This window comes from Phyllobates terribilis, unplaced genomic scaffold (genome assembly GCF_046119375.1).
Source record: "Phyllobates terribilis strain yellow unplaced genomic scaffold, ASM4611937v1 Scaffold_12__6_contigs__length_324123572, whole genome shotgun sequence".
In the NCBI taxonomy this organism is placed as follows: domain Eukaryota; kingdom Metazoa; phylum Chordata; class Amphibia; order Anura; family Dendrobatidae; genus Phyllobates; species Phyllobates terribilis.
In genome coordinates, this window is record NW_027362772.1 from 243797598 (window position 1) to 243824013 (window position 26416).

The 26416-nt window shown below is 42.3% G+C and overlaps 1 protein-coding gene across 2 annotated transcripts; it reads right to left on the bottom strand.

Annotated features, from left to right (window-relative positions):
• Positions 1 to 5331: 5331 nt before the first annotated feature.
• LOC141172498 (membrane-spanning 4-domains subfamily A member 4A-like) lies at positions 5332 to 19656 on the bottom strand. 2 transcript variants are annotated; one of them, XM_073656765.1, is made up of 7 exons: positions 19533 to 19656; positions 16341 to 16510; positions 12772 to 12900; positions 10067 to 10123; positions 9513 to 9686; positions 6719 to 6838; positions 5332 to 5691 (listed from the first exon to the last, which is right to left on the bottom strand). In XM_073656765.1, the coding sequence occupies exons 2-7, from the start codon at positions 16503 to 16505 to the stop codon at positions 5584 to 5586; spliced, it is 753 nt and encodes a 250-aa protein (XP_073512866.1). In that variant the 5' UTR covers positions 16506 to 16510; positions 19533 to 19656; the 3' UTR covers positions 5332 to 5583. The 2 variants fall into 2 exon arrangements, with proteins under 2 accessions (XP_073512866.1, XP_073512867.1); XM_073656766.1 differs by having other exon boundaries at positions 16341 to 16507; positions 19533 to 19649.
• Positions 19657 to 26416: the final 6760 nt, after the last annotated feature.

The following is a 26416-nucleotide window of genomic DNA, read 5'->3' on the forward strand; positions in this document are numbered from 1 at the left end:
TCCTCAATTCCACATCAGATGGGTATTATGGCAGCTAAACATTATCTCTCTAAAAGGAGTATACGATGTCAGGCACACAGTGATTTCATTTTAAAGGCATTGCATTTTTGTCTCACAAAAAACTTTTTTACCTTTGACCTTAAGTACTTCCACCAGCTCAGGGGCACTGCGATGGGTAGCCCTTGTGCCCCATCGTATGCAAATTTGCTCCTGGGCTGGTGGGAGGAAGTCACAGTCTTCGGTGAAAACGGCCCCCGATTTGTTGAAATGGTGGACATGTGGGCACGCTACATTGATGATATATTCCTAATTTGGAAAGGGACCCTGGAAGAATTTATGATCTTTGTTGAGGACCTCAATATCAATTCTATTGGATTGAGATTTACCAGTGAGCATAGTCCCACATGTCTGCCATTTCTTGATATCCTCATCATAAAAGCTGAGAATGGTTGTCTTGAGACCTGCACTTATAGAAAGCCGACAGTAACAAATGCTCTGTTGCGTTGGGAAAGTAGTCACCCCACCCCCTTAAAAAGGGGGATTCCTAGAGGACAGTATTTATGTATATGCAGGAATTGCTCAAATGATAAGACCTTTAAACAACAGGCAGATGATTTGGGTAGTAGATTTGTGGAAAGGGGCTATCCCAAAAGGGTTCTCTATGATGCATTTAATACCACCAAAAAAGTCAATAGAACTGATATCTTGACACCAAAAAAGCGGCCTGAAAATGATAATGTTGTGAGATTCATTACCACATTTAGCAATGGAGCAACGGAGGTCAAGCAGATTCTCCAAAAACATTGGCCCATCCTGGATATGGATGAGGATATATCCCACTTTTTAGGAGGCTACCCACACATCACCTATAAGAGGGGTCGCTCATTGCGAGATAGATTGGTGCATAGCCATTTTTCGGCTCCTCGAAATGAAACGTGGCTTAAATCTGACCTAAAAGGCTCATTTAAATGTGGAAACTGTGTTGCCTGTACTTCCATGACTAATGCCAAAACCTTTACTGGTACTAATGTGGATAAGGAATTTGCCATCATGGATTTCATCAACGGCCAAACACAGGGCGTCATCTACAAGGGCACCTGCGAATGTGGCCTTGAATATATAGGAAAAACGAGACGAGAACTAAGGCGCAGAGTGGGTGAACATATTGGTGACATTATACATAAAAGAGACACCCCTATAGCTAGGCACGTCAATGAATTCCATGGTGGTAACAAAACTGTGTTTAAATTCATAGGCATTGAGAAAGTGGCTAAACCATATCGGGGGGAGATTGGGACCGCCTACTTTTACAGAAAGAATCAAAGTGGATTTTTGGTTGAAGACCATATCCCCTGGGGGACTTAATGAGCAACTAACATACAGCTGCTTTATTTAGTATTTTCTGAATATACGCCTAATTTTAAATATGTCAGGACAGAACCCAACTTAAAAATACCCTTTTTTTTAAAGATATAATTGCCTTTTATAGAATATGATTCAGAATTGGTTCCTTCCTAATTATGAATTGAGAAAGTATCTATATGGTCCATTTTCTAATCATTATAACATTGATATATAAGGTGCCTGAAATGTATTTCAAATTGGGTAATGCAGGCCCCTTTATGTGTATAATGGTAATGTGCGCATGTGGCGATTTGGGGGCGATAATACGTCGTTGGACCGCGGCCCCCGCCACACTGATGGATGCTGGAGCGACATTTGGGTTGCGTTCACTGGGGCAGGTGCCCTTTCAACACGCAACTGAGTCCTATCTTTATGGGGACCAATATGATGTGGAGCGCATGATGCGTTCCACAAAATAGGATGTGACGTCAATTCACACAGGTGGAGCGCACAGTGCGTGCGATGCGTTCCACCTGGACATGCCGGTTGCATGGATTTATATAGTGTGACCAAGTTGTCAAGCACTTTCCAATTGATGCTAAAATCGCTTGGAAAGCGCTTGACAACCCGCATGCAGAAATGCATGTGAAGAACGCTTCACATCCGCATCTCCCTGGCAGGAAAAACGCATGTACAATCCGCATGTACAATCCGCATGTACAATCCGCATGCGTTTTTTCTGCCAGGGAGATGCAGAAACGCTCAGGAAAAATCCGGAGCATTTCTGCATCGTGGGCACATAGCCTTATAGGAATCTCATGCACACTCTCATTTTTTTTTTAACTCAGCGCAAACTGACCTGCGATCCACAACTTATAAATTTCTCATGCGGGTAAGATGAGTCTCATGTGTGAATTTTCTCCATAATATTGCATTAGAAGCAGAAAATCCGACAGTAAAAAAAGTATATGCATTTTTAGTGCATTTCTGGTGCGGAAAAGCATTAAAAACGCATGTAATCTGCACAAGAGGTTTTGTCAAAGTCAAATAACAGGAAGCATCAAAAGCAAAGCAGATTTTTTAAAATGACATACCAAAAAGAGACAAAAACTTCAGTATTTAAAACGTGATAAAAACGCATGTAACATAATTCACTTAAGTGCAGAAATGGTGCAGAAAATCTGCAAAATCAAAACCCACCAACTACTCATTGTAGGAACTTAGCATTAACCTATTTGTTGTGTTTTTATTTTTCTTTCTGTCATTCATCATATGATAAAAGTGATAAAATAACTTTATTCTTTGGGTCAATGCGATTACAGAGATACCAGATTTATGGTTTTTTTTTTGTTTTTTTTTATGTTTTGCTATCTTTGCTAAATAAAATAAATAGTTTTTTCATTGCCATATTCCTCTCCCCACACAGCCCTCCAAACAGTATAATGGCCTCCACACACAGCCCTCCAAACAGTATAATGGCCCCCAAACAGCCCTCCAAACAGTATAATGGCCCCCACACAGCCCTCCAAACAGTATAATGGCCTCCACACACAGCCCTCCAAACAGTATAATGGCCCCCAAACAGCCCTCCAAACAGTATAATGGCCCCCACACAGCCCTCCAAACAGTATAATGGCATCCACACAACCCTCTAAACAGTATAATGGACTCCACACAACCTTCCAAACAGTATAATGGCCCCCACACACAGCCCTCCAAACAGTATAATGGCCCCCACACAGCCCTCCAAACAGTATAATGGCCCCCACACACAGCCCTCCAAACAGCATAATGGCATCCACACAACCCTCCAAACAGTATAATGGACTCCACACAACCTTCCAAACAGTATAATGTCCCCCACACAGGCCTCCAAACAGTATAATGTCCCCCACACAGCCCTCCAAACAGTATAATGGCCCCCCACACAGCCCTCCAAACATTATAATGGCCCCCACACACAGCTCTCCAAACAGTATAATGCCCCCCCCCACACACAGCCCTCCAAACATTATAATGGCCCCCACACACAGCTCTCCAAACAGTATAATGCCCCCCACACACAGCCCTCCAAACAGTATAATACCCCCACACACAGCCATCCAAACAGTATAATGGCCCCCACACACAGCCCTCCAAACAGTATAATGGCCCCCACACACAGCCCTCCAAACATTATAATGGACCAGACATACAGCCCTCCAAAAAGTATAATGACCTCCACACAGCTCTAAAAAACTATTTAATGGCCCCCCACACAGCTCTCCAAACAGTATAATGCCCCCCACACACAGCCCTCCAAACAGTATAATACCCCCACACACAGCCATCCAAACAGTATAATGGCCCTTACACAACCCTTCACCCTGTATAATGGCCCCCACTAGACCTCCAAACACTAAAATGGCCCCCAAACAGCCCTACAAACAGTATAATGGCCCTTACACAACCCTCCAAACACTAAAATGGCCCCAGACAGCCCTACAAACAGTATAATGGCCCCCCACACAGCCCTCCAAACAGTATAATGGCCCCCCACACAGCTCTCCAAACAGTGTAATGGCCCCCACACAGCCCTCCAAACAGTGTAATGGCACCCACACTGCCATCCAAACAGTATAATGGCCCCCCACACAGCCCTCCAAACAGTATAATTGCTCCCCACACAGCCCACCAAACAGTATAATGGCCCCCACACAGCCCTCCAAACAGTGTAATGGCCCTCACACAGCCCTCCAAACAGTGTAATGGCCCCCACACAGCCCTCCAAATAGTATAATGGCCCACACACAGCCCTCCAAACAGTATAATGGCCCACACACAACCCTCCAAATAGAATAACTGCCCTAGGATTTCGATGCAGTTGAAAGTGTGATGCTGGGTGGGGAGGGGCGGTGCCGGCGCTGGCACCCCGACTCATGGCCACCATAGCAGCTGCATGATCTGCCGCTATTAGCAGTACGCCACTGCTATCTATCGATCCATCCCTCAATGTAGACTTCCAGGACCTGGTATCTCCTAGGTGAGTTATGCTGAGAGTAGGGTAAAGCCTGGCCTCCGAGTACTCACAGCGACACTGAAGCATTGGACACAACAGCTAGCCACTCCGTCTGCAGCCCTCGGCTTGGTTTACTAGTGGAGCATCACATGAATCCCAGTCCAGGCACAGAACCGCTGAAGAAAATCCACGTTTAAGTTCAGCAACATTTTCTGTACTATGCCTATATATAAGGGCTCATTCAGACGTTTCTTTTTTTCACATGCGAGAAAAGCGGACCGATTATTTTGATCAGAGTTTGGTCTGAGTGTCATAAGTATTTCTCATACGTGGAGAGAAAAAAAAAGTTTCTCCACCTTCTGCTATTTGACAGTCGGTGAAAATTTGACTGCATTCCGATGTCATCCCAGTGCAGTCCGATCTTTTCACGGACCCATAGACTTGCATTGCCAATTTTGATCCAATCCTCTCCGCTTGGTCTGCGAAAAGTCACATTCATGTGAATGGCCCCATAGACTATCACAGGTATGAGTGCTATACGTGAAAACCACGGATAGCGCTCGTATGTGAAAATCGGAAGTCTGAATGAGCCCTAATGGCTATATTCAGCAACCCTGAAGTTTATTGTGCTAATCGGTGACCGGTTTGCAACAATCAAGCATTCTGTGCCTCCTAGTGAATAAATAAAGAATATGGAACAGTTATGACGAAATCCTAGCTACCCTGTAGCCCGAATGCCACAAAACAATTAGTCTCTCTCCTGTGTATTACCCTGTAGCTCTGCTTGTTCAAATTGACCATTCAACACATGATACAAAGCTCAGGCAACAGCTTAATCTCTCCCCCATGCTTTACACTGCAGTTGAAGTTCTCCAAATTGGCTGAAAATGCCGGACAAATAGTCAATGTATGAAAAATGAATAATAATCAGACAACTGCTGCACATAAAATAAAGGAAACAAACTTAAAAAAAGATAGAAGCCTGGAGATGTACTCTGATGTACTTTATAATTTATGAACAAAGAAATAATATTGTACAAAACAGAATATATGTTAATGATAGTACATACTGTAATTGGTGAGTCCATACAATATATAGGCTACTGATAATTACATGTTTGGGACGGTATACATTGCCCAGTTAGTAGAAATGTTAAAGTCACAGGTTGCCTATAAGGATCGTGCCATTGACTTTGATCTGTATTCTTCTTGCCTCTGGTCTATCACAGAGATCAACGACTTCATGTTTGTGTCATTGAGGTGGATGAGAAGGCCGCGGTGGAGTCAGGAGGGACATCTCTGGTGGTATCAGATACAACTGAGGACGTGGTTTGATAGATGACCACACTCTGAAATAAAATAAATTTTTGCAGAACAATCTTTAATACATTTTTGCCTAAAAGTCCTTGTGTTCACAACCAGACACAACATTCAGCATATTAGCTTTTCTTGATGATTATATACTTTTTTCTCAGTTTTTAGTACTCAGAGTGCTCATGGGTTTCTCAGATTGCTCAGCTTCCCCCTGCCTGCCATAGCATGGACAACCCAATCCATAGTTTGAATGAAGCGTTGTGCAAATATCCTCTTTAAAGAAAAAGTCAACTAGAACTCTAGTGCCACCTATTGGATGAAGCTATCCTTAAAGGGGTTGTCAAGGCTTGGGTTTAAAGTCTGCCGTCACTCTATGCAACTGCCGACTTGTGAATCCTCACAGCGTGCAAACTGTGCACTGTCAGGATTACCTGGAGCCGATGATAGTGTGACTGCTAGTATTTCCATACATAAGGTCACATGCCGACTAGACATGCACAGTATTGCTCAAAGCCAGACACATGTAGTCAGAATATTCCTTGAAGCATGTAAATCGCATATACAGTGGTCACATTACCATCCACTCCCATTGCTGACACCGGAGAATCCTGACAGCATGCAGTGTGCACGCTGTGAGGATTCAAAAGTCTGCAGTCACATAGAATGACTGCAGACTTTATCCACAAGCCTGAACAACCCCTTTAAAGTCAATGTTGACCATTTAACAAGCCTTATCTTAGGATAAGAAGAAAAAAACAGACATTCCATTTGCAGACACATGTTTCGGGGTGATTGCCCTTCATCAGAGACTTTTGGTGCCACTGTACTAGGAATGTGCTCACAGCTTTATATATGCATGAGATCTAACTTTTCAGCCACTTAAATTGCTGGAGGTTACGAATGAAGTAGACTAGAGTTTAGCAAAAATATTTGCAGGCTGTGACCAAGGAAGTTCACACTGTCCTGGTCCAGGTACCATGGAGTACCGATGTGGACTCCGGAACACGGTCCTGCAAATCTTTTTGCTCAGCTGTAAAGTAGACTATTAAATTGACAACTTACTATTTCTTGAAAAGATGATCGGCAGACAGTTCTACAGCCAAATACACTTGTGGATATGGAAATGCAAAATATCAGCACAAAAAGGATTAAATTAAATGATAAAAAACCATAATAGACATCCTGAAAGACAAAAAAAAATAGTCTTGGTTAGAAATCTCATTTTGCGCAATCGGCTGCAATGCAGAGCCATGTGTTATTTTTTTATATTTTTTTTGCAATTTAAGGAGAAAACAGAAGTAAAAGCCAAAAATCCATACGGTCATTGAAAGCTAATCCATCTGCCCTGGGAGTACAGCCAGACAATGTACACTGTAGGCACGTATGCCGCACATGCATCTGGCTGCTGATTCACCCGTAGAAGGGGAATAAGGATCCCTGCTCTAAATCACCCAATCATTCATGGACAGAAGGACAAAAAAGGTATTGGATGAGTATATCATGGGTGTGGGATTTCAAAAAAGCTCCTGTAAGTCTAATCTACAGGGGTCCTGCTCCTGCTTTTATTCTTAATGTATATTGTAGATGGTGACAGAAATGTTTGGGGACAGCGTGAGAGGACAGTATGGTGGAAAAAGTTTGAGAAGGGGGCACAATAGAAAGGGTGTAGCATTGGAGAAAGGAGAAAGTGTGAGGAGAGGGCACAGTATAGAGAGCGGGCAGTATAAGAGGAGCAAAATGTGAGTGCAAAGTATAGAGAAGGGGCAATGTGAAAAAACGCCCAGAATGGAAAGGGCTGAGTGGGTGGTTGGGGGTCACACTTAAGATAGAGACACTGTGGCAGTTCTAGCTAATAAGGGCAGACAATGTGGCAATTCTAGCTAATAAGGGCAGACAATGTAGCAGTTATAGCTAATAAGGGCAGACACTGTGGCAGTTATAGCTAATAAGGGCAGACAAGGTGACAGTTCTAGCTAATAAGGGCAGACAATGTGACAGTTCTAGCTAATAAGGGCAGACAATGTGACAGTTCTAGCTAATAAGGACAGACAATGTAGCGCTTCTAGTTAATAAGGGCAGACAGTGTGATAGTTCTCACTAATAAGGGCAGACAATGTGACAGTTCTAGCTAATAAGGGCAGGCAATGTGGCAGTTCTAGCTAATAAGGGCAGACACTGTGTCAGTTCTAGCTAAAAAGGGCAGACAATGTGACAGTTCTAGCTAATAAGTGCAGACAGTGTGACAGTTCTACCTAATAAGAGCAGACAATGTGGCAGTTATAGCTAATAATGGCAGAAAATATATGTCAATTATAGCTAACAAGGTCGGGCAGTGGCGGTTATAGTTCATAGGGGTGGGGGATGGTTTGAAGGAAATATATTATGATAGAGGATAGTACAGTGTGGATGTCATATACCATAAGAGGGACAGTGTGGTGTCCATATTTTGTGCAAGGAGCACAGTGAGAGGCACTTTTCTTATATAGGGGCACAGCATAGTGCACATATTGGTATTCAGAGACATTATAACGACGTAGTTATTTTTAAGGGCACCGTATCGGGATGAGATGCTGAAGACCGGAGAAGAGGGAAGTCTGAAAAGATGAGCTGCGGATGTGAAAAGTCATCATTGCGTTTGGACAAGATGAAGAAGAAAAGAAAGAGGACAACTCCATTGAGAGAAGTCACCTATTACATACCTGGATGTAAATGTTTTGTGATTTTGACTACATCTCATTAGTACTGTGGTTCCTGTATGATGCATTATCTGATGATGGCTGTTAATAACAACTCCCAGTATATTCTTACCTTTGCAAAAGATATACTGGGAGTGGTAGGTTAATGCAATACTATTGTATATGGAGCGGAAGCCGACCTGAAATTGCAATTGATTGCTGTACTAAGCTTGTTCATGTATTCCTATAGTGATGGTGGTTGAGGAGCGTTATTCATGTACTGATGATGATTTTGATGATAAATCCTTGTACTGATAGTGCTTCTGGTGCTGTATTCATGTACTAATGATGGCTCTAGTACTGTATTCATGTAATAATGGTGGATCAGGTTCTGTATTAATATACCGATGGTGGTTCTGAGGATATAATCGTGTACTGATGGTGATTCTGTTGCTATATTCATGTACTGATGGTGCTGTTGATGATGCATTCATGTACTGATGATGATTCTGGTGATGTATTCATCTACGGATGGTGAGTATGATGCTGTATTCTTGTACTGATTATGGTTCTGGTGATGTATTTTTATATTGTTGGTGGTTCTGGTGATGTATTCATGTACTATTATTGTTTGTGATCCTGTGCACATGTAACAATCCATAATTTGTCAGATATTGTGATACATGGCTATGTTAATAAAGTATTTTGCCTTTTTAGTTAAGTTAAGGATTACTACATCTATATTTGTAAATGCATTAATTATAAGATTAAGCACTGCAGCATACCAAATCCTAACAGTGTGTAATATACTCACTGTCTAGATTTAGATCCAGTGGTCATTATATGGACACTCAAAGAAGATTTTCATACCATTGTATGTGCACATAATGTCTTTTTTTCAGGTGAATTTCACCTGAAAAGGTGGTGAAAAAAAGCTACAAAGAATGAAAATAATGCACAGCAATGTAAAAACGACTTACTGTGAATGTGTTCCGTTAACAAAGATCTCTTCAAGATATTTAATTCCATAAGATGCTCAGAAAACCATTACATGATACTTCTAGCTGCCATGTTTTTCTAAACTCATACTTACCCCTTAAATAGTATTGTTCATAACAACTACAATGAGACAGGTTGTTATAAACACAGTTTTAACATAATAACATGAAGATGATTCTTACCAAAGAAGAAAAGATTCCTAGACATTGGCTATCACTTTTATAATATGAACAATATGATTCCCGCAGAATGTATGGGGTAAAAGTTGATAAAAAGGAAACCTCCATTGTAGCCATAATCATTCCACAAAATGCAGCTAGAGAAGTGATGATATTCATCACCAAGCTTGACTTTACCTAAAACACAAAGCAACATTCATTATTTAAAGGGTTGTGTTATTAAAGGGTTATTTCCAACTGGGCAAGTTGTAACTTGTTGCTCCTTGAGGCGCAATCCATCCATTGACTATGGGACTGCTGGTGATAACTGAGGGTTGTACTTGGCTCCGGCAGTCATACAGACAATGAATATCCATTCTAATGGGCACTCCATTCCTGCCATGGCAGCTGATCGGAACCCATGTGATGCATCAGTTACTTACTATGTGAGCACAAAGAAGGCTACTTTTCCGAACGCGCTCCATATAGTGATAGCATGCGGCCGCCGTGTACGGTGGCCGTGGCTAAGAAGCTGTGGAGAAGCCTTCTAAAAACTTTTTACCAAACTTGTCTCTTACCTTTCCGACCGTTGGTTTCACTGAAGCCGCCACCGACAGAGATCCGGAAACAATAAACTAGGAAAATGAACACGACATAAGTGTAACTTTTATTTTACAAATCAAGCAAATAGAGTTCATAAATAGAACGAAATGTGATATGTGGATCCATCATCCTGCGTCACCCTCGGTCCTCTTTTCCTAAATCCATTGCCTAAAGGGAGAAATAGTTATCTGATATATGAGATGGATGAACTGAGACAATTAGCAGAAGGTTATATGAGTGCTCTTTAGGGCGCAGTCACATGGCCGTATAAATCGGATTGATATCAGAACGCAATGTCTGGACTGGCCGGCGGCTCTCCCGACCCAAGTGTGACAGCTGTATAGAACTAAATGAAGCTGTGACGCTCAGGTCAAGAGAGCCACCGGCCAGTCCGAATACTGTGTTCCAATCTCAGTCTGATTTATACGGCCGTCTGACTGCGCCCTTACAGGGTCCACTTATTTCCCTACTCTCAACCATGGGCTTTTCTGGTGTTAGTAGATTTATCTTTTTTTAAACAGTGTTTCACTCTCATGATATTGATGTTCCTCCATAGGATAGGTCATGAATATTAGATCATTAGAGGTCCTACACTGCAACGATCAGCGGTTCTCTGCTGAGGCCAGATGTAGACAGTTGTAGGGCTGAACAGCACAGCTCCATCAATTCTATAGTGGCTACTGCTGGGTACTGCAGATCAGTGCCTATCAATTTAACTTTTTTTTATTTTTTTTATTAGTCTTGGGGGAAATAAACCTGCTTGATAATTTGTACAACTTATTGTAGGCTGTTTATATTGTAGTGAGCTGTAATATATCCTTCACAGGGGTGCCAAAGTGGTCTTCTGTAGACAATCGCACCGTGACATAAGTGATCTCTGATGCTTTGTATCCAACCACTTAAATGACAGCACAACTGGAAACTAAGGTGTTAAGGTGCCCCATACATCTCATGCCTACACCTACCATACATACATGGTGGATGTCCCCTAGGGGTTCATGCCGTAATAATAATAAGGGGCATCAATAGGTGGAGCAGAGAGTGCTACAGACAGCATTTATTACTCCCGATGACCAAGCACATTACACAAGGAGTCAATATTAAAGGGGTTGTTCACTACTAGGACAACCCCTTCTCAATCTGAATGTTTTCCCCATTAAAATAAAACACCTATACTCCTTGCGGTCCTGGGGCTCCTATGAGGCTGTTATGTCACATGAGCCCTGCACCCAATCCGTGCTGGGGTCACTGTCCTCGCCTTCAGATGATGTATAAGTAATCAAGAGGAAGTGAGAGCTGAGGCTGGCCGTTCACTTCCTCTTGATTAAACATTCGAAGGAGGAGACTATGGAGCCAGCAATGGGCACAGGGCTCACGTGACATAACAACCTCACGTGAGCCCCAGGAACGCAAGTGCTGATACCGCTGGAAAGATGCTGGCACGGGAGGTGAGTATAGGTCTTTTATTTTAACGGGTGTGGTAAAGCGACTTGCTCAGCTCTCTAGAGGCAGACACAGGACACATGGTTCGGGTTAACTTCCTGCTGGTTTATTGTGTGGCATAAACTCCAGCAGCATCCCATAAAAATAAACAGGCCCTCTCGGGGTTAACAGGAAGACAAAAGATAAAGTATAACAGAGTCTATTAGCGAGCGAGGCTTTACCCGCTCCAGGTAGCACAGTGAAGTCTCACCTAACACAGCCTGGAGACTTCACTCTCCAGACCACACACTACAGAAAAAAAACAGTGACTGAGCATTTCAGCTTGCTCAGCCACACCATGAGGGGAGGTAGGGGAATGGCCTCCCACCCTCTTTGCCATTCACAAAAAAACACACCCTTTAAGTGAGTTAACCCCCAGCATATAACATGCTGGTAGAAAGTTTGTAGGTTTCAGTTCACACAGGCTAACAGCTATATCTAACACCAGTGAATCTGTCACACGGGGCAAACATTTAGTTTGAGAAGGGGATGTCCCAGTAGTGGATAACCCCTTTAATTGTGTAGTGCTTTATTTTTCCTGTGGTGCTGGTCCGGTGATTGATAGTTTGGCGCCTGAATTCATGGTCTCAAATCTCAATGCAAAATCTGTTATAGGGTCCCTATTATTTTAGGTTTATTTTTTTGAGTATATTTTATGTGTCAGAAGAATCTTTTGGCCCTATAAGGTATCTGGTGGGGTAGGTAACTCTATGCCTCATATAGCGCCCCCCTCCTGCATTCATGTACAGGCTACTATCAGACGCTTATTAAACTGGAAGCAATCCTCCAGGATCCACCATCGTAAGACTCATTTACCTCCATCTATGTGTGATTATTTTTTTCTCACTGATGATTTAGTAACTTATATTCTATTTCTCCCTTTCTTGGGGTAGAGATCTGCTCTCTGTGCGCTGACTCCCTTTAATGAGTTTGTGGTGGGCTTGTTATAATACACAGCAGCCGATCAGGAGAGGCAGAGCTTCATTGGGAAGGGAGAGAAAAGCAACCAGAACCAATACTGAGACCGAAGCAGTGTCCCTCCCTGTAGACACGGGATTTATACCGTCGTCACTGATCATTTATGCTATAGTCACAGCTCTTGCGTTTAAGCTAAAATTCAGCAAAAAGCAATGGAAATAAATAGCAGGTCAGCATTATACCGGTAACTGGACATTTGTGTGAACTACGAATATCTTACCAATATTCCAGACCATAGAGGGGCACCACTATAGACTAGAAATCCAACATTATTAAAAGTATTTGCAATGGCTATTGTCATAACAATGTCAAAGGATATAAGGACGATTCCAGCAAATATCTGGGTTGTCTAAAAAAATAAGAGAAACACATCGCGTTAATAGTATAAGAATAGGAGACACTCAAGTGAAAGTACAAAAAAATATATAGTGCACAGTATATGGGCTGTTTCAGATGTCCATGATATTCCGTCGGATCTCAATGCACATCTCCTGACCTCAGCAAGACAGCTTCATATATTACTATGAGGCCGTCATGCTCCGGTCAGGAGATGTGCGGCCACGGCCACCCCATGCATTGCGATCCGACATTAGACCGAACTATCACAGACCTAAAAGAGCCCTTAATGAGTACACCCCAACAAATTTGTCAGCAAACCTTTATTTTCCTTTCAGAATAAGCATTTTCTCTGGGATACCATACTACAAAATAGTCCCAATTGTGGACCATTGGTTGCACACAAGATTTGTTATTTTGCGCACCCAAAAGAAAAAATTTTCCGAACAAGTTCATTCAAGACCATGTTGCAACAATTAGTACACCCCAATGAAAAGTCTTAGGAGCAAAGCTAAAGTTTAGGCTATAAAATTCTAATTATATAAACCCACAGAAACAAACTGGAGAAAAAAGGATCCAATTAATAAAAAATGGCAAATTTGGTTGAAAACCTAATAAAAGTCTAATATAACGGAAACTACAATAAGAAATCCAAATGTATGTATGATAGTCACCGGGTAAATCACACCTATTTACATACGGGAATGTACCATTCAAAGACTGCAAATTCATCATGTAAAAAAAACACCAAAAAGAAAAAAAAAATATTGTAATGAAAATATATATTATTAATAGGGCTGAGCGGACCCATGGATGTTCGGGTTCGTCGGGTTCGACCGAACTTTTGTCCAAAGTATGGTTCAGGTACCAGAACTCAACCTGAACTTGAACCTGAACCCAATAGAGGTCAATGGGGACTCGAATTTTGGTGCTGTAAAAGGTCATGGAAAGACCTAGGGGGCTGCCAAAGGAAGCAGAGTACCCCCCACAGAATCTCTCTCTCTCTACAGTTCAGGTTCGCTTATCTCTAATTATTAACCTTACTTTCATGATATTGGTTAGAAAAATTGTCTATGAAACTCAGTCTTGTCAACAATATTGGAAATTGTTCTTGTGTTCAGTAAGGTATTGATTTTCAAAGGGGTGTACTCATTTATGCCAAGCACTGTACATATCTCCATGTACAGGTATAGCTAAGTTTAACTCGAAAAATAACCATCTTGATAGTCAGTCACAGAAGTTTAACTTAATGCTATTAAGATATCTTAAAGAGGACCTGTCACCAACTCATAAGTGTCCAGTTTTTGCTCTTATTTTATCCCTAACGCTCCCCTGAGTATTCAGTTGTTTTTCTTTTTTAAATCCGCCAAGCAGTTCCAGACTTACTTCTTAGTAAGTGTTAATTTTTATGGTCTTCCCCTAGGGGGCGTGTTTAATATGACAATAATGCAGAAGAGCCTAAAGACACGCCCCAGAGGATCCTGTGAGCCATGCCCCCTTAGTGAAGAATATAAAAATAATCAATAAATTAAAAGCCTCATATCTTTGGAGCTGTATGGCAGATTAAAAAAAAGAGAAATAATAGAATACTCAGACGAGCAGTGGGAATAAAATAAGAGCAAAAACTGGTTACTTTTCTCCTGCTGACGGATCCTCTGCGAATGAAATATGTCAAAATGATCCAACCCCCAAAGCTGTTTATATGGTCATGTTGATCTCTGAAAGATTATGTCATCCTCATCTTTACTTAGGCATTCTGTTGCTCCCTGAGTGAAAAATCAGTGTTTTAAGTCATATGCAAATTAGGCTTAAGTGCTCTCAGAGTGTCAAAGCACTTCCCAAGTCCCTTCCTCCTTGGCGCTTTTCTCCGCCCAGTCCCACCTCCTTCTGCTTGACTGACAGCTCACTGACTTGACTAAATAGAGAGAGAGAGCTGACTGTCAAGCAGAGGATGGTGGGGCTGACTTTTTATTGTGGCCCAATCTGTGTTCTGTTGATAATATGCAGTGGAAGATAGGTGGTCTGCTGTGCTGGGGGAGAATACTAGCAGGGGCAGAGGAGTATATAAACGAGTGACAAAAGGGGAGGGAATGGAGAAAATAATAGAATTGATAGTTTAGTAGAGAGGGGTTAGTTTATATCAGAGGGGGGAGAAGAAAAATGTCTGCGGGGTTTGTAAAGGACAGCAGGATGGACAGAATATGGGCATGTTTCTCTTACTATGATGCCGGACCTATTTACCACATACCAGGGATCATGGACCAGTTTGTATATATTAAAATACTTGAAGATGTCATGTTGACTTAAGCTGAAGAGGATATGCCCTTGAAATGGGTGTTTCAACAAGACAATGACCCTAAACACACCAGTAAACGAGCAAAATCTTGGTTCCAGTCCAACAAAATTCAGGTTATAGAGTGGCCAGCCCAATCACCGACCCTCAATCTGATTGAACACTTGTGGGGTGACATCAAAAATGCCGTTTCTGAGGCAAAGCCAACAAATGCCAAAAAATTGTGGGATTAATCAAAGCATCCTGGGCTGGAATAACAGCTGACAGGGGACAGAAGATGGTTGATTCTATGCAACATAGATGTGAAGCAGTTCTAAAAAACTGTGGGTATACAACTAAATATTAGGTTAGTGATTCACAAGAATGCTAAATCCTCAAAAAAAAGATAGTACATATTGTGAGTTTGTAAAGACAAATGCAGACACTGCTATTTTTTAGAACAACCCAATGTTCATTTTTTGTTATTTTCCATAAAGTAGTTAAAATTTATATACATTTCCCTTCATGTTTTGAATTAGAAAACAATGTGCAATCTTCCCAATGCATGGAAATAAAAACTAGTTAAAGATTTTGTGCTTAACTCATGTTTCTGAACACACTGCTATTATTGTGAACTCTACTGTAGGTTGTAAAACTTGCAAAATCGGCAGTGTATTAAATACTTACTTTCCCCACTGTACATAAATGTCCCAATACAAAAAAAGTATGGTCAAAAGCAGTTACGTGGAAAACCCCTAAACAGAAAAAGAGGACGCTCTCAGAAGGGTATAATCCTTCTTTACCATGAGAACTATTACTCAGTGGAGTTGGTCGCAGTGGGAACTACTGATATTTTTGAAAATAACTTTGATGATTTCTCAAAATAAAATAACCTAAATTCTTATGTTAATCTATAAATTTCCTTTTCTAAATATCTGTTCAACACTCGGGATCAGGAGGGAAAATTTACTCTTTTGGATCTTATTGATTCATTATGGTTGTACTTTTGTACCCTTTCCCTTCATTCAATATCCTCTCTCGACCCTTGGTTACATTTGACGGATATGTGTCTTTTTTTCCCCAATAATATTATGTACTATATACACACTATTCTCCTATAGGTAAACTAGATATTCCATGAGCTGCTCATCTCTACTAACAGCTATATGACATGGACTTACCCCCAGAACTTCAGGTTCTCCACGGTAAAATGCAAGAACTGCTTTGGGCATATTGGCGGAAGCATCACCGGTCTCTCCTTCTTCAGGTCCATTTCCTTGATCATTTAGTGGTCTCACCTGAGAGATAACCACAACCCCTCCCGCATCTGGTACCACTGTAGACATGACTACTAAACAGACAACAAATTTTGTGACTTCTTAAAAAAGTCGAAAACTCACATTTCACAAACTTCTCTAAAACATTTGGAAAAGCCACATTAACGTAAAAAATCAGGAAAATAAACCACAAAAGACAATTTGAAAAAAGGCACAAGTATTTTGATAAATTTGACTCAAATAAAAAAGTCAATAATTGCATTTCACACATCCATGTTTCCGGTAACTTATTTAATAAATGAATGAAAAAAACTACGTAGGGTCCCCTCCATTTTTGGTAACCAGCAAAGGTAAACTAGACAGCTCAGAGCTGATATTATCAGGCTGGAAAGGTCTATGGTAATTGGACCATTTCCAGCCTAAAAATACAAGCCCGCAGCCACCCCAGAAGTGGCACATCACATTAGAGGCGCCAATTCTGGCGCTTTGCCTCAGCTCTTCCTGATTGCCCTGGTGCGGTGGCAATCGGCGTAATGGTAGTTAGGGTTGATGTCAGCTGTGAATTGTCCAAAAACACTGCTGAAATCAAGCCCTGGTGTTAGTAATGGAGAGATGTTTATCAGACCCGGCGACTATGAAGAGCAGTACCGTTACTGACATCACCGATCTTCACAGTCGCTGGGTCTCGTGAAGCCCAGCGTGAGCCAGCGAGTCTGATGAACAGTGATATCAGTAGTGATACAGCTGTTCAGAGCCGCTGGGTCTTGCTGAGCGCAGCATGAGCCGAATTCGGGGAACGTCGTGGGAAGCAGTGGAATACATCAGACTATTTTTAATAATAAACTGATGAACAATGGACAGTGTCTTGTTTTTCTTTCTCTCTTTTTATGTATTTCATGTTTCCATTTGTGGACTATATCAGATTCCCTGGACTACGTCGGACCTGCGTGGGATTTTGTTTTAATAAATTGGTGAACGAGGCAGTGTCGAGCAGTATATACTTAAATAAAGTTTTTTTTGTTTGTGTTTTTTTTTTTGATTACTGGGTTAGTAATTGGGGTGTCTGATAGAAGCATCTCCATTGCTAATGTGGCATCCCAGGGGTCTGGTTGCCACAGTGGTAGAAATACCATGTCTGAGAGCGAGCATGGGTTTTCCTGGTCAGGAGCACATTTGCATGCAACGCCTCCTGCCCCAGTCCAGGTAGGGGAGGAACCTGCCCTTTATAAACTGGATCTGGGGCGGGGTTAGACAGTCTAGTTCCAGAGGAAGGGACAGAGCAGCAGCAAGGACCTCTGCAGGAGCCAGGAGCTGAAGGCCAGGGACTGGAGCAGAGAACTCATCCTGGCAGAAGACGCAGAGAACCGGACACCGGAGTCCGAGGCTGTGAGGATATTCACATCCAGCAGCAGAAACCACCTGGCAGGGGATTTCAGGTCCTCTGGCCGTAGAAAGCCCGGAGGCTCAGTCACACGCAAGGGACCGGCACCGCCATCGAGGAGCGGAAGGAACCAAAGGCCCCAAGTCACCAGCCATATGGGTGAGCACCACACGGTACACTCAGGGACGTGGGCTACTACATGACTACAGCAGGGTAGCCAGGAAGAGTGCAGTCAGACGGGAAGGCTTACACCTCCACCTGGCCAGGGGGACTCTTGTTCGCTCACAGACTGACCAGGCCTCTAATGTTAGCCAATACTCCCGGCAGGGCTTTCTTCATTACCAACAGTAAAGACCCTGAACTGCACTGCACGGACTCTGAGTCATTTTTGCTGCGCCCGTGCATCACAACCCTCACCATCTACACACGCTGCCCTGAGGCTATACTCCTCCTGTGGGGAGTTATACTACCCTCTGCTGCGCACCCAACATCAGCCTCAGCGGTCTGCCCCGCAGCGGCGGTTCTCAGTGACCGCAATCCACGGGTGGCGTAGTCGGACATTTAAACATTAAAAACCAAATAAACAGATCCGCCACTGGTTTGACCACCCTGAGCCACGGGAACGGGTCGCCGCCACGGAGACTACAACCCCCAGCATTACACAAAGACCCGGCTCCGGGTATTCCCCCACACACGGCCCAGGGGGCGCGTCACTAACACCAAGACTTGTTGTAGCTGTGAATTGTCCAAAATCACAGCTGACATTAACCCCAACTACCGTTACCCCGATTGCCAACTCACCATGGCAATCGGGAAGAGCAAAGGCGAAGTGCCAGAATTGGTGGATCTAATGTGATATGCCACTTCTGGAGTGGCTGAGGGCTGGTATTTTTAGGCTGGGAAGGACCCAATAACCAGGGACCTTCCCAGCCTGATAATATGAGCTCACAGCTGTCTGCTTTACCTTTGCTGGGTATCAAAAGTGGGAGGGAACCCTACATCATTTTTTTCATTTATTTATTTATTAGGTCAATACATGTACAGTAAGCAACACACACAAGGGACAAATTATATCTCACAGATATCTATCTATCTATCTATCTATCATATCTATCATCTATCTATCTACCATCTATCTATCTATCTATCTATCTATCTATCTATCTATCATATCTATCATCTATCTATCTATCTATTATCTATCTATCTATCTATCTATTATCTATCTATCTATCTAATCTATCTCTGTCTTTGCACATCTTTAACACCTAAAACTCTGTCATTTTTTTTCTGCATTCTATTCCGATCCGTGTCACATGGATGGCACACGAATGGTACACACAGATAGCACACGGATGTAGCATGGATGGTACACACGTAGGCATTGACGGCCATCAGAAAACCATAGTAAAAACGGACCATCTTATGCATACGTTTATTAAGTGGATGTATGAACTGTGCTTTACTTTTAAGTTTTTCTCTATTTCCAGGACCCCCGCTTCCTGTCAGTGGATGATAACATTGCTGTTTCCACCCTGAGTGTACAGACCATATACAGCTGAGGGATGGATACAATGTGTCAGTTTACTGATCTGATCACACAAGGAGCATTAACTCTCTCCTGCCCTGACAGTAAAGTATCGCACAATGTATCAGTCTGGAGTTCAGGCTCTGTAGATCATTAGTAATTGAGTTGAAATCAGAGAAAGACTTACCCCGAGATTTCCTCCCCGTTAACTCAGAAAGTATGGAGAAGCTTTGTACAGAAATGGCTCAACAATCACGTGACTGCCTGCAGGGAGGAGTGACTGTGTTTTTTTTTGTTTCTCGGAAATGTGCCAGTTCAGCTCTGATTTTTTTTTTCTAGCGATCATTGAGAAAATGTGCCCCTTTTGTTTTTGTTAAATCAACATTTTGCAATGCTGCCTAAGTATACCAGATTTATGTTGTTTTTCTAATTTTATAAAGAAATTCCGACTACTACAATTTTTTTATTTCTTAGCAAACAGAGCCATTGAGGGATTTTTTGGGGTGGGTAAATCGGATGTTTTCAGTCATATAATTTTGTTTTTTTTACATATGACTTTTTTTTATTTTTTGTCAGTTTCATGAAAAATCAACATTTCTGGTTTCTTTACTTTTTTATGGAGTTCAGCATATGGGATAAGCAAAGTGACAGTTTTATACTTTGGGTAATTCTGGACGCGGTGATACCCATTATGTGCGCATTTTTTAGTTGATTTCTGTAAAAAAACAGCTGTACTTTTTGTGGTAAAATGGGTTTTCAGGATTTTTCTGTGTGTGTTTTAATTACTCAAGCTTTTTTTTTACATTTTTACTTAATCCCACTTTGGGACTTTCCTATTTTTCACTTTGATTGCTGGACTCATGCAATACAATACTTCTGCATTACTGTACATGAGACCTATCAGTTTGACACTGGCACAGCCAGTTAGACCCCGCTTAGGGCAGAACCTAACAAGCCACTGTAAAAGAAGACCATTACTCACAATCTTGGGATGCTGATAGGGTTAAAAAGGAAGCCATTTTTTACTGCCCTTCTCATTGCAAAAAGATCAGTGGGGTCCAAGTCCTGAGACCCTGATTGATTGCTCAAAATCTCTCTCCCAGAAGGGGCGTGACTCAGGAGACAAGAGTGCACAACTCATGTTCATTAATTTTTGAGGTAGGTAATATCACTGTTGTGCCAAATTTAAGCTCTTGCTGACATCTTCACAGTATTCCATGGTATACCCAATGCTTTGGAATGTTTTTGTACCCTTCTCCTGACTGATAACTTTCAACAATGAGATCCCTTTGCTGTGTTGTAATCTGTTTATGAACCATGTATTTTGCTACCAAATGCAACTAAGAAAATGTCATGAAAATACTACTAGTACAGCTGAACATTCTGTGGTTAATCAGAATCCCTGTAAATGATGTTAGCTGTGTACTGACTACTATTTACTATGAGCAAGGGCGGACACTGACATCTTGGGGCCCCTGTGCAAGAAAAGTGTATGGGCCCCCCTACTTTTATTTTGACAAAGCTACAGATATATATAACCAAAAACATATACAGTGGGTACGGAAAGTATTCAGACCCCTTTACATTTTTCACTCTTTGTTTCATTGCAGCCATTTGGTAAATTCTTAAAAGTTCATATTTTTTCTCACTAAAGTGCACTCTGCACCCCATCTTGACTGAAAAAAAACTGAAATGTAGAAATTTTTGCAAATTTATTAAAAAAGAAAAACTGAAATATCACATGGTCATAAGTATTCAGACCCTTTGCTCAGCATTGAGTAGAAGCACCCTTTTGAGCTAGTACAGCCATGAATCTTCTTGAGAATGATGCAACAAGTTTTTCACACCTGGATTTGGGGATCCTCTGCCATTCTGCCCTGCAGATCCTCTCCAGTTCGGTCAGGTTGGATGGTGAACGTTGGTGGACAGCCATTTTCAGGTCTCTCCAGAGATGCTCAATTGGGTTCAGGTCAGGGCTCTGTCTGGGCCAGTCAACAATGATCACAGAGTTGTTCTGAAGCCACTCCTTTGTTATTTTAGCTGTGTGCTTAGGGTCATTGCTTTGCTGGAAGGCAAAAAAATGAACTTTTTAGAAATTACCAAATGGTTGCAGTGAAACAAAGAGTGAAAAATTTAAATGGGTCTGAATACTTTCCGTACCCACTGTATGTATATATCTTACATAGTCTCCTTTATTATGTATATTGCCGTCCCTTATTACACAGTGCCCTCTCTTGTTATGTACAGAACCGTCTCTTACATATCGGATTATCTATAGCACCCTGTTCTTTATTGCATAACATCCTCTTTTGTTAGATATACAGGGTGGGCCATTTATATGGATACACCTAAATTAAATGGGAATGGTTGGTGATATCAACTTCTTGTTTGTGGCACATTAGTATATCGGAGGGGGAAAACTTTTCCAGATGGGTGGTCACCATGGCAGCCATTTTGAAGTTGGCCATTTTGGATCCAACTTTATTTTTTTCAATGGGAAGAGGGTCATGTGACACATCAAACTTATTGAGAATTTCATAAGAAAAACAATGGTGTGCTTGGTTTTAACATAACTTTATTCTTTCATGAGTTTTTTTACAAGTTTATGACCACTTATAAAATGTGTTCAAAGTGCTGCCCATTGTGTTGGATTGTCATTGCAACCCTCTTCTCCCACTCTTGACACACTGATAGCAACACCGCAGAAGAAATGCTAGCACCTGCTTCCAGTATCCGTTGTTTCAGATGCTGCACATCTGGTATCTTGATGGTATGGTGTGGTATATGGGGTACAAAGGTAGTGGGGCCATTTTTCATCAATGGAAACCTCAATGCCACTGGATATCTGAATTGCTACATGATGACGTGTTGCCCTCTTTATGCACTGACGATGGCACGTTCCCTGAGTTTTTCCAACAAGATGGTGCACCACCACATTATGGGTGTCAGGTCCGAGCATTCCTACATGAACAGTTTCCTGGAAAGTGGATTGGTCGTCGTGGGCCAGTTGAATGGCCACCAAGGTCTCCTGATCTGACCCCCTTAGACTTTTATCTTTGGGGTCATCTGAAGGCAAATGTCTATGCTGTGAAGATACGAGATGTGCAGCATCCCGGAAGCCTGTGCTAGCATTTCTTCTGCGGTGTTGCTATCAGTGTGTCAAGAGTGGGAGAAGAGGGTTGCATTGACAAACCAAACTTGTAAAAAACTCATTAAAGAATAAAGTTATGTTAAAACCAAGCATACCATTGTTTTTCTTATGAAATTCTCAATCAGTTTGATGTGCCAGACGACCCTCTTCCCATTGAAAAAAATAAAGTTGGACCCAAAATGGCCAACTTCAAAATGGCTGCCATGGTCACCACCCATCTGGAAAAGTTTTCCCCCTCCCATATACTAATGTGCCACAAACAGGAAGTTAATATTACCAACCATTCCCATTTAATTTAGGTGTATCCATATAAATGGCCCACCCTGTATAATGCAATGACAGCTGATGGAGCAGGGGAAAGCTTCTTTTCTAATGGAGGAGCTAATGGACTGGTCTTCTTGTCACCAGCTGCTCCATCAGCAGTCATTTTATATCTAACAAGAGATGACTATGTAATAAAATATTGCGCTGTGACAGACAAAAATAACAAGAATACACTATGTAAGGAACAGCACGGTACATAACAGCAGAGGAAGCAATATATTAAGAGACTGCACCATACATAACTAGAGAGGATGGTAGGTAATAAGGGACGGTGTTATACATAATTAAAGATGAAACTATATAACTAAGGATGGCGCTATACATAATAAGTGAGTACACTATATACTAAGGGACTGTGCTATACATGATAAGGTTACATTCCTGTATCTGTGTGCAGTGTCGGTGTGTTATCCGCTTTACAGATGCATTGAGCATGTCCTATTCTGATCCTCAAAATCAGATCAGAGCAGGACATTCTCAGATCCTTGATATTCACGGATGTGTGAATGAATCTATAAAACTCTACAAGTCCTTGTGCTGTCCAATAAAAAAATCTGGAATCACATGTGAGCATGCAGCCTAAGGGATTTTACAGATAACATTATCACTCCAAGTCACACAGTGCAGATACAGAATAATATTTACATCCAGGCACTTACCACTGATCTCATCTGATCAGAGTCGGTTTCTGCTGCTTCTCCATCTGGTCAGACCTTCATGTCGACATCTCCCAGCCACGACTCGTCTTGTCACAATGATCTCCAGCCTAGAAAATAACAAGGTCACATATATTGTATATATACATGCATTTCACCCGCACTGCGCTCCTGAATACAGATATGTACCCCACCAATAATATACTATTAGCCACGCACCAATCAAAATATAAAGTGATAAGCAGCACTGTGCCCCCCCATTAACTATAATCTCCGCCGCCCAATAATATAAATCATTCAGTCTCTGTGACTCTGCAACTGTAAGGCTATGTGCACACGGAAAATATACAAGGCTTTACAGTACAGGCAAAGTGAATGAGATCCCTGAAGTCTCATGCACACGTTGCTTATTTTTTCCTCCAGATTTGCAGCAGATTAAAATCTGCATAATGTCAATTCTTTCAGCGTATTTCACCCGTACAAATGAGTGCGAGAAAATACAAAACAAAAGCATGTCAAAAACGTGGGAAAAAATATATTTTACGCCGCGTTCTTCCTGCCAACACATTAGGACTAGTGATGAGCGAACGTGCTCGCCACTGCTCGGTACTCGCCCGAGTCCCCGAGTCCCCTCCCTACATGTTTGGTGCTCCTTAGAGAGCCAATGAACATGCAGGGATTGCCTGCCATGCACTGTCATGCCGTAGCCATGTTGGTTGTGGGCATTACAGTGATTGGCTTGCCGCAAAGAGTCATCAGGTGTACAGTATATAAGACCTGGCGCCGCCATGCTCGTCACAGTCTACCCTGGAATCAGGCAGAGTAGGGAGAGGTGCTGCTGAGTGAGGGAGAGATTTGCTTCTTTATAGTTAGTATGGGTATTCCACAACATATATATATCCATCTGAACTAAAAGGCCTTCTGAGGCCTAATCCAGGTGCATATTTTCAGTGGTGATAGCAGGAGTTAGGCAGGCAGGCATGGTATGTGGCAGACTGCAGTGCATGATACAGCACAAGAGGGTCCATTGAATGTCCTGTTAGTATAGGTATTCCACAACATATATATATATTTATATATATATATATATATATATATATATATAAATATACATATATATATATATCCATCTGAACTAACAGTCCTTCTGAGGACTAATCCAGCTGCATATAATCAGTGCTAGGCAGGCAGGCAGTGTATGTGGTAGACTGCAGTGTATGATACAGCACAAGTGGGTCCATTTGAACGTCCTGTCTGCTGCTGTAATAATTACAGATATTTCTAGACATAGCCCCAGATATCAGGGGCCAGGGCAAACTTTTTTTTATCTTAATCCTGGTTATTTGCTTAAAAAGCAATCCAGAGTACACCATTTTTCTGCTCCATTTGCTTGTTCTCACTGCAGAATAAAGCCAATCTGTTCCATATTTTAGTGATAAAAATCCAGAAATTTTAACTGAATGTGGAAAATATTGGCCTCCTTTTCCATACTGTTGCAGTGTGTCGGTGAAGCTATTCACACTAGATCTCTGTGTAGAATAATATTAGTAAATTGCAAGCCTGCTATTTAAAACCGTGGTTCTCTGTCAGACAAATCACCTATAAGACTGTTCAAAAATCATACATTTCTTCCATTTTCATTCCGTTGCAGTGTGTCGGTGAAGCTATTCACACTAGGTCTCTGTGTAGAATAATATTAGTAAATTACAGGCCTGCTATTTAAAACCGTAGTTCTCTGTCAGACATAGCACATATAGCTGCGTTCCAAAATCAGCCATTTCTCGTGAACGTGGAAAATATTGTCCTCCATTTAAAATGGGCAGGTGCGTGACAAGGGACGGGGAAGTGGATGTGATGGTGATGATGCATGTAGAGGCCGAGGACGTGGCCGTGGGCTAGGTGAAATTGTGCCACAACAAACACCCACATCTTGTCGCTCGACCTTCCTGGCCCAAATACTAGGGGGCCGCAGAATACCACTATTGAACACTGAGTAGTGTCAAAAGGTTGTTGGTTGGATAGCAGTAGCAGATAATGCTTCCAGTCACTTTGCCACCACCACGTCCACCCTGTCTTCCACATGGACAAGTCTCAGTAGCCGTGAGTCTGGACCGCATATTCCTCACCCTGATCCTCCTTCCTCCCACCATGCCGAGTGCCCGGAGACAACTGATCTCACAGTTGGACACTCAGAAGAGCTGTTCACTTTTCCATTTGTAGATTCGGGCCTCTTGCCCGGCCAGCTTCAAGCGAGTCAAGAGGAGTAGCGTGTAGCGATGCCCAAATATTGGACCAGCCATGGTCACATGAAGGCGACAGTGGTAAAGTGCAATTACTGTCGCAAGAGGTGGATGATGATAATGAGACACAATTGTCAGAAAGTCAGGAGAAGGACCAGGGAGCGGAAGTGGAAGACGAGGTGGTGGATGATATAATAACTGGTCCAACCTGGCAGGGGGACATTCAGGGTGAGGACAGCAGCACAGAGGGGGAGGGAGGCGAAGCACCACAACAGGCAGGAAGAAGCAGTGTGGAGGCAGCAGACACAAGGTGGGAAAGCGTTTATCATAACGCCAATACGACGGAAGTTGCCAGTAGAACTGTTAGGTCTTCCCGAGTCTGATTATTTTTTAAAGACTCTGCAGATAACCCCAAAAAGGCCATTTGCACCACCTGCCAGGCCAGCATCAGCAGGGGTAGCAAAACTAGCAGCCTGACCACCACCAGCATGATCAGGCACATGGCAGCAAAGCACCCGACTAAGTGGGCCGAACCCCAGGGTCCAGGAACAGTGTCTACGGGTGACACCACTGCTTGCTCCGCTGTTGTGCGTGCATGCCAATCCCCTGTCCATGGCACATGCGAAGATGCCTCCCGCCCTGCACCTGTCATAGCACACTCTCAAGTAGCATCATCAGCAAGCACGTCCACGTTCTTGTC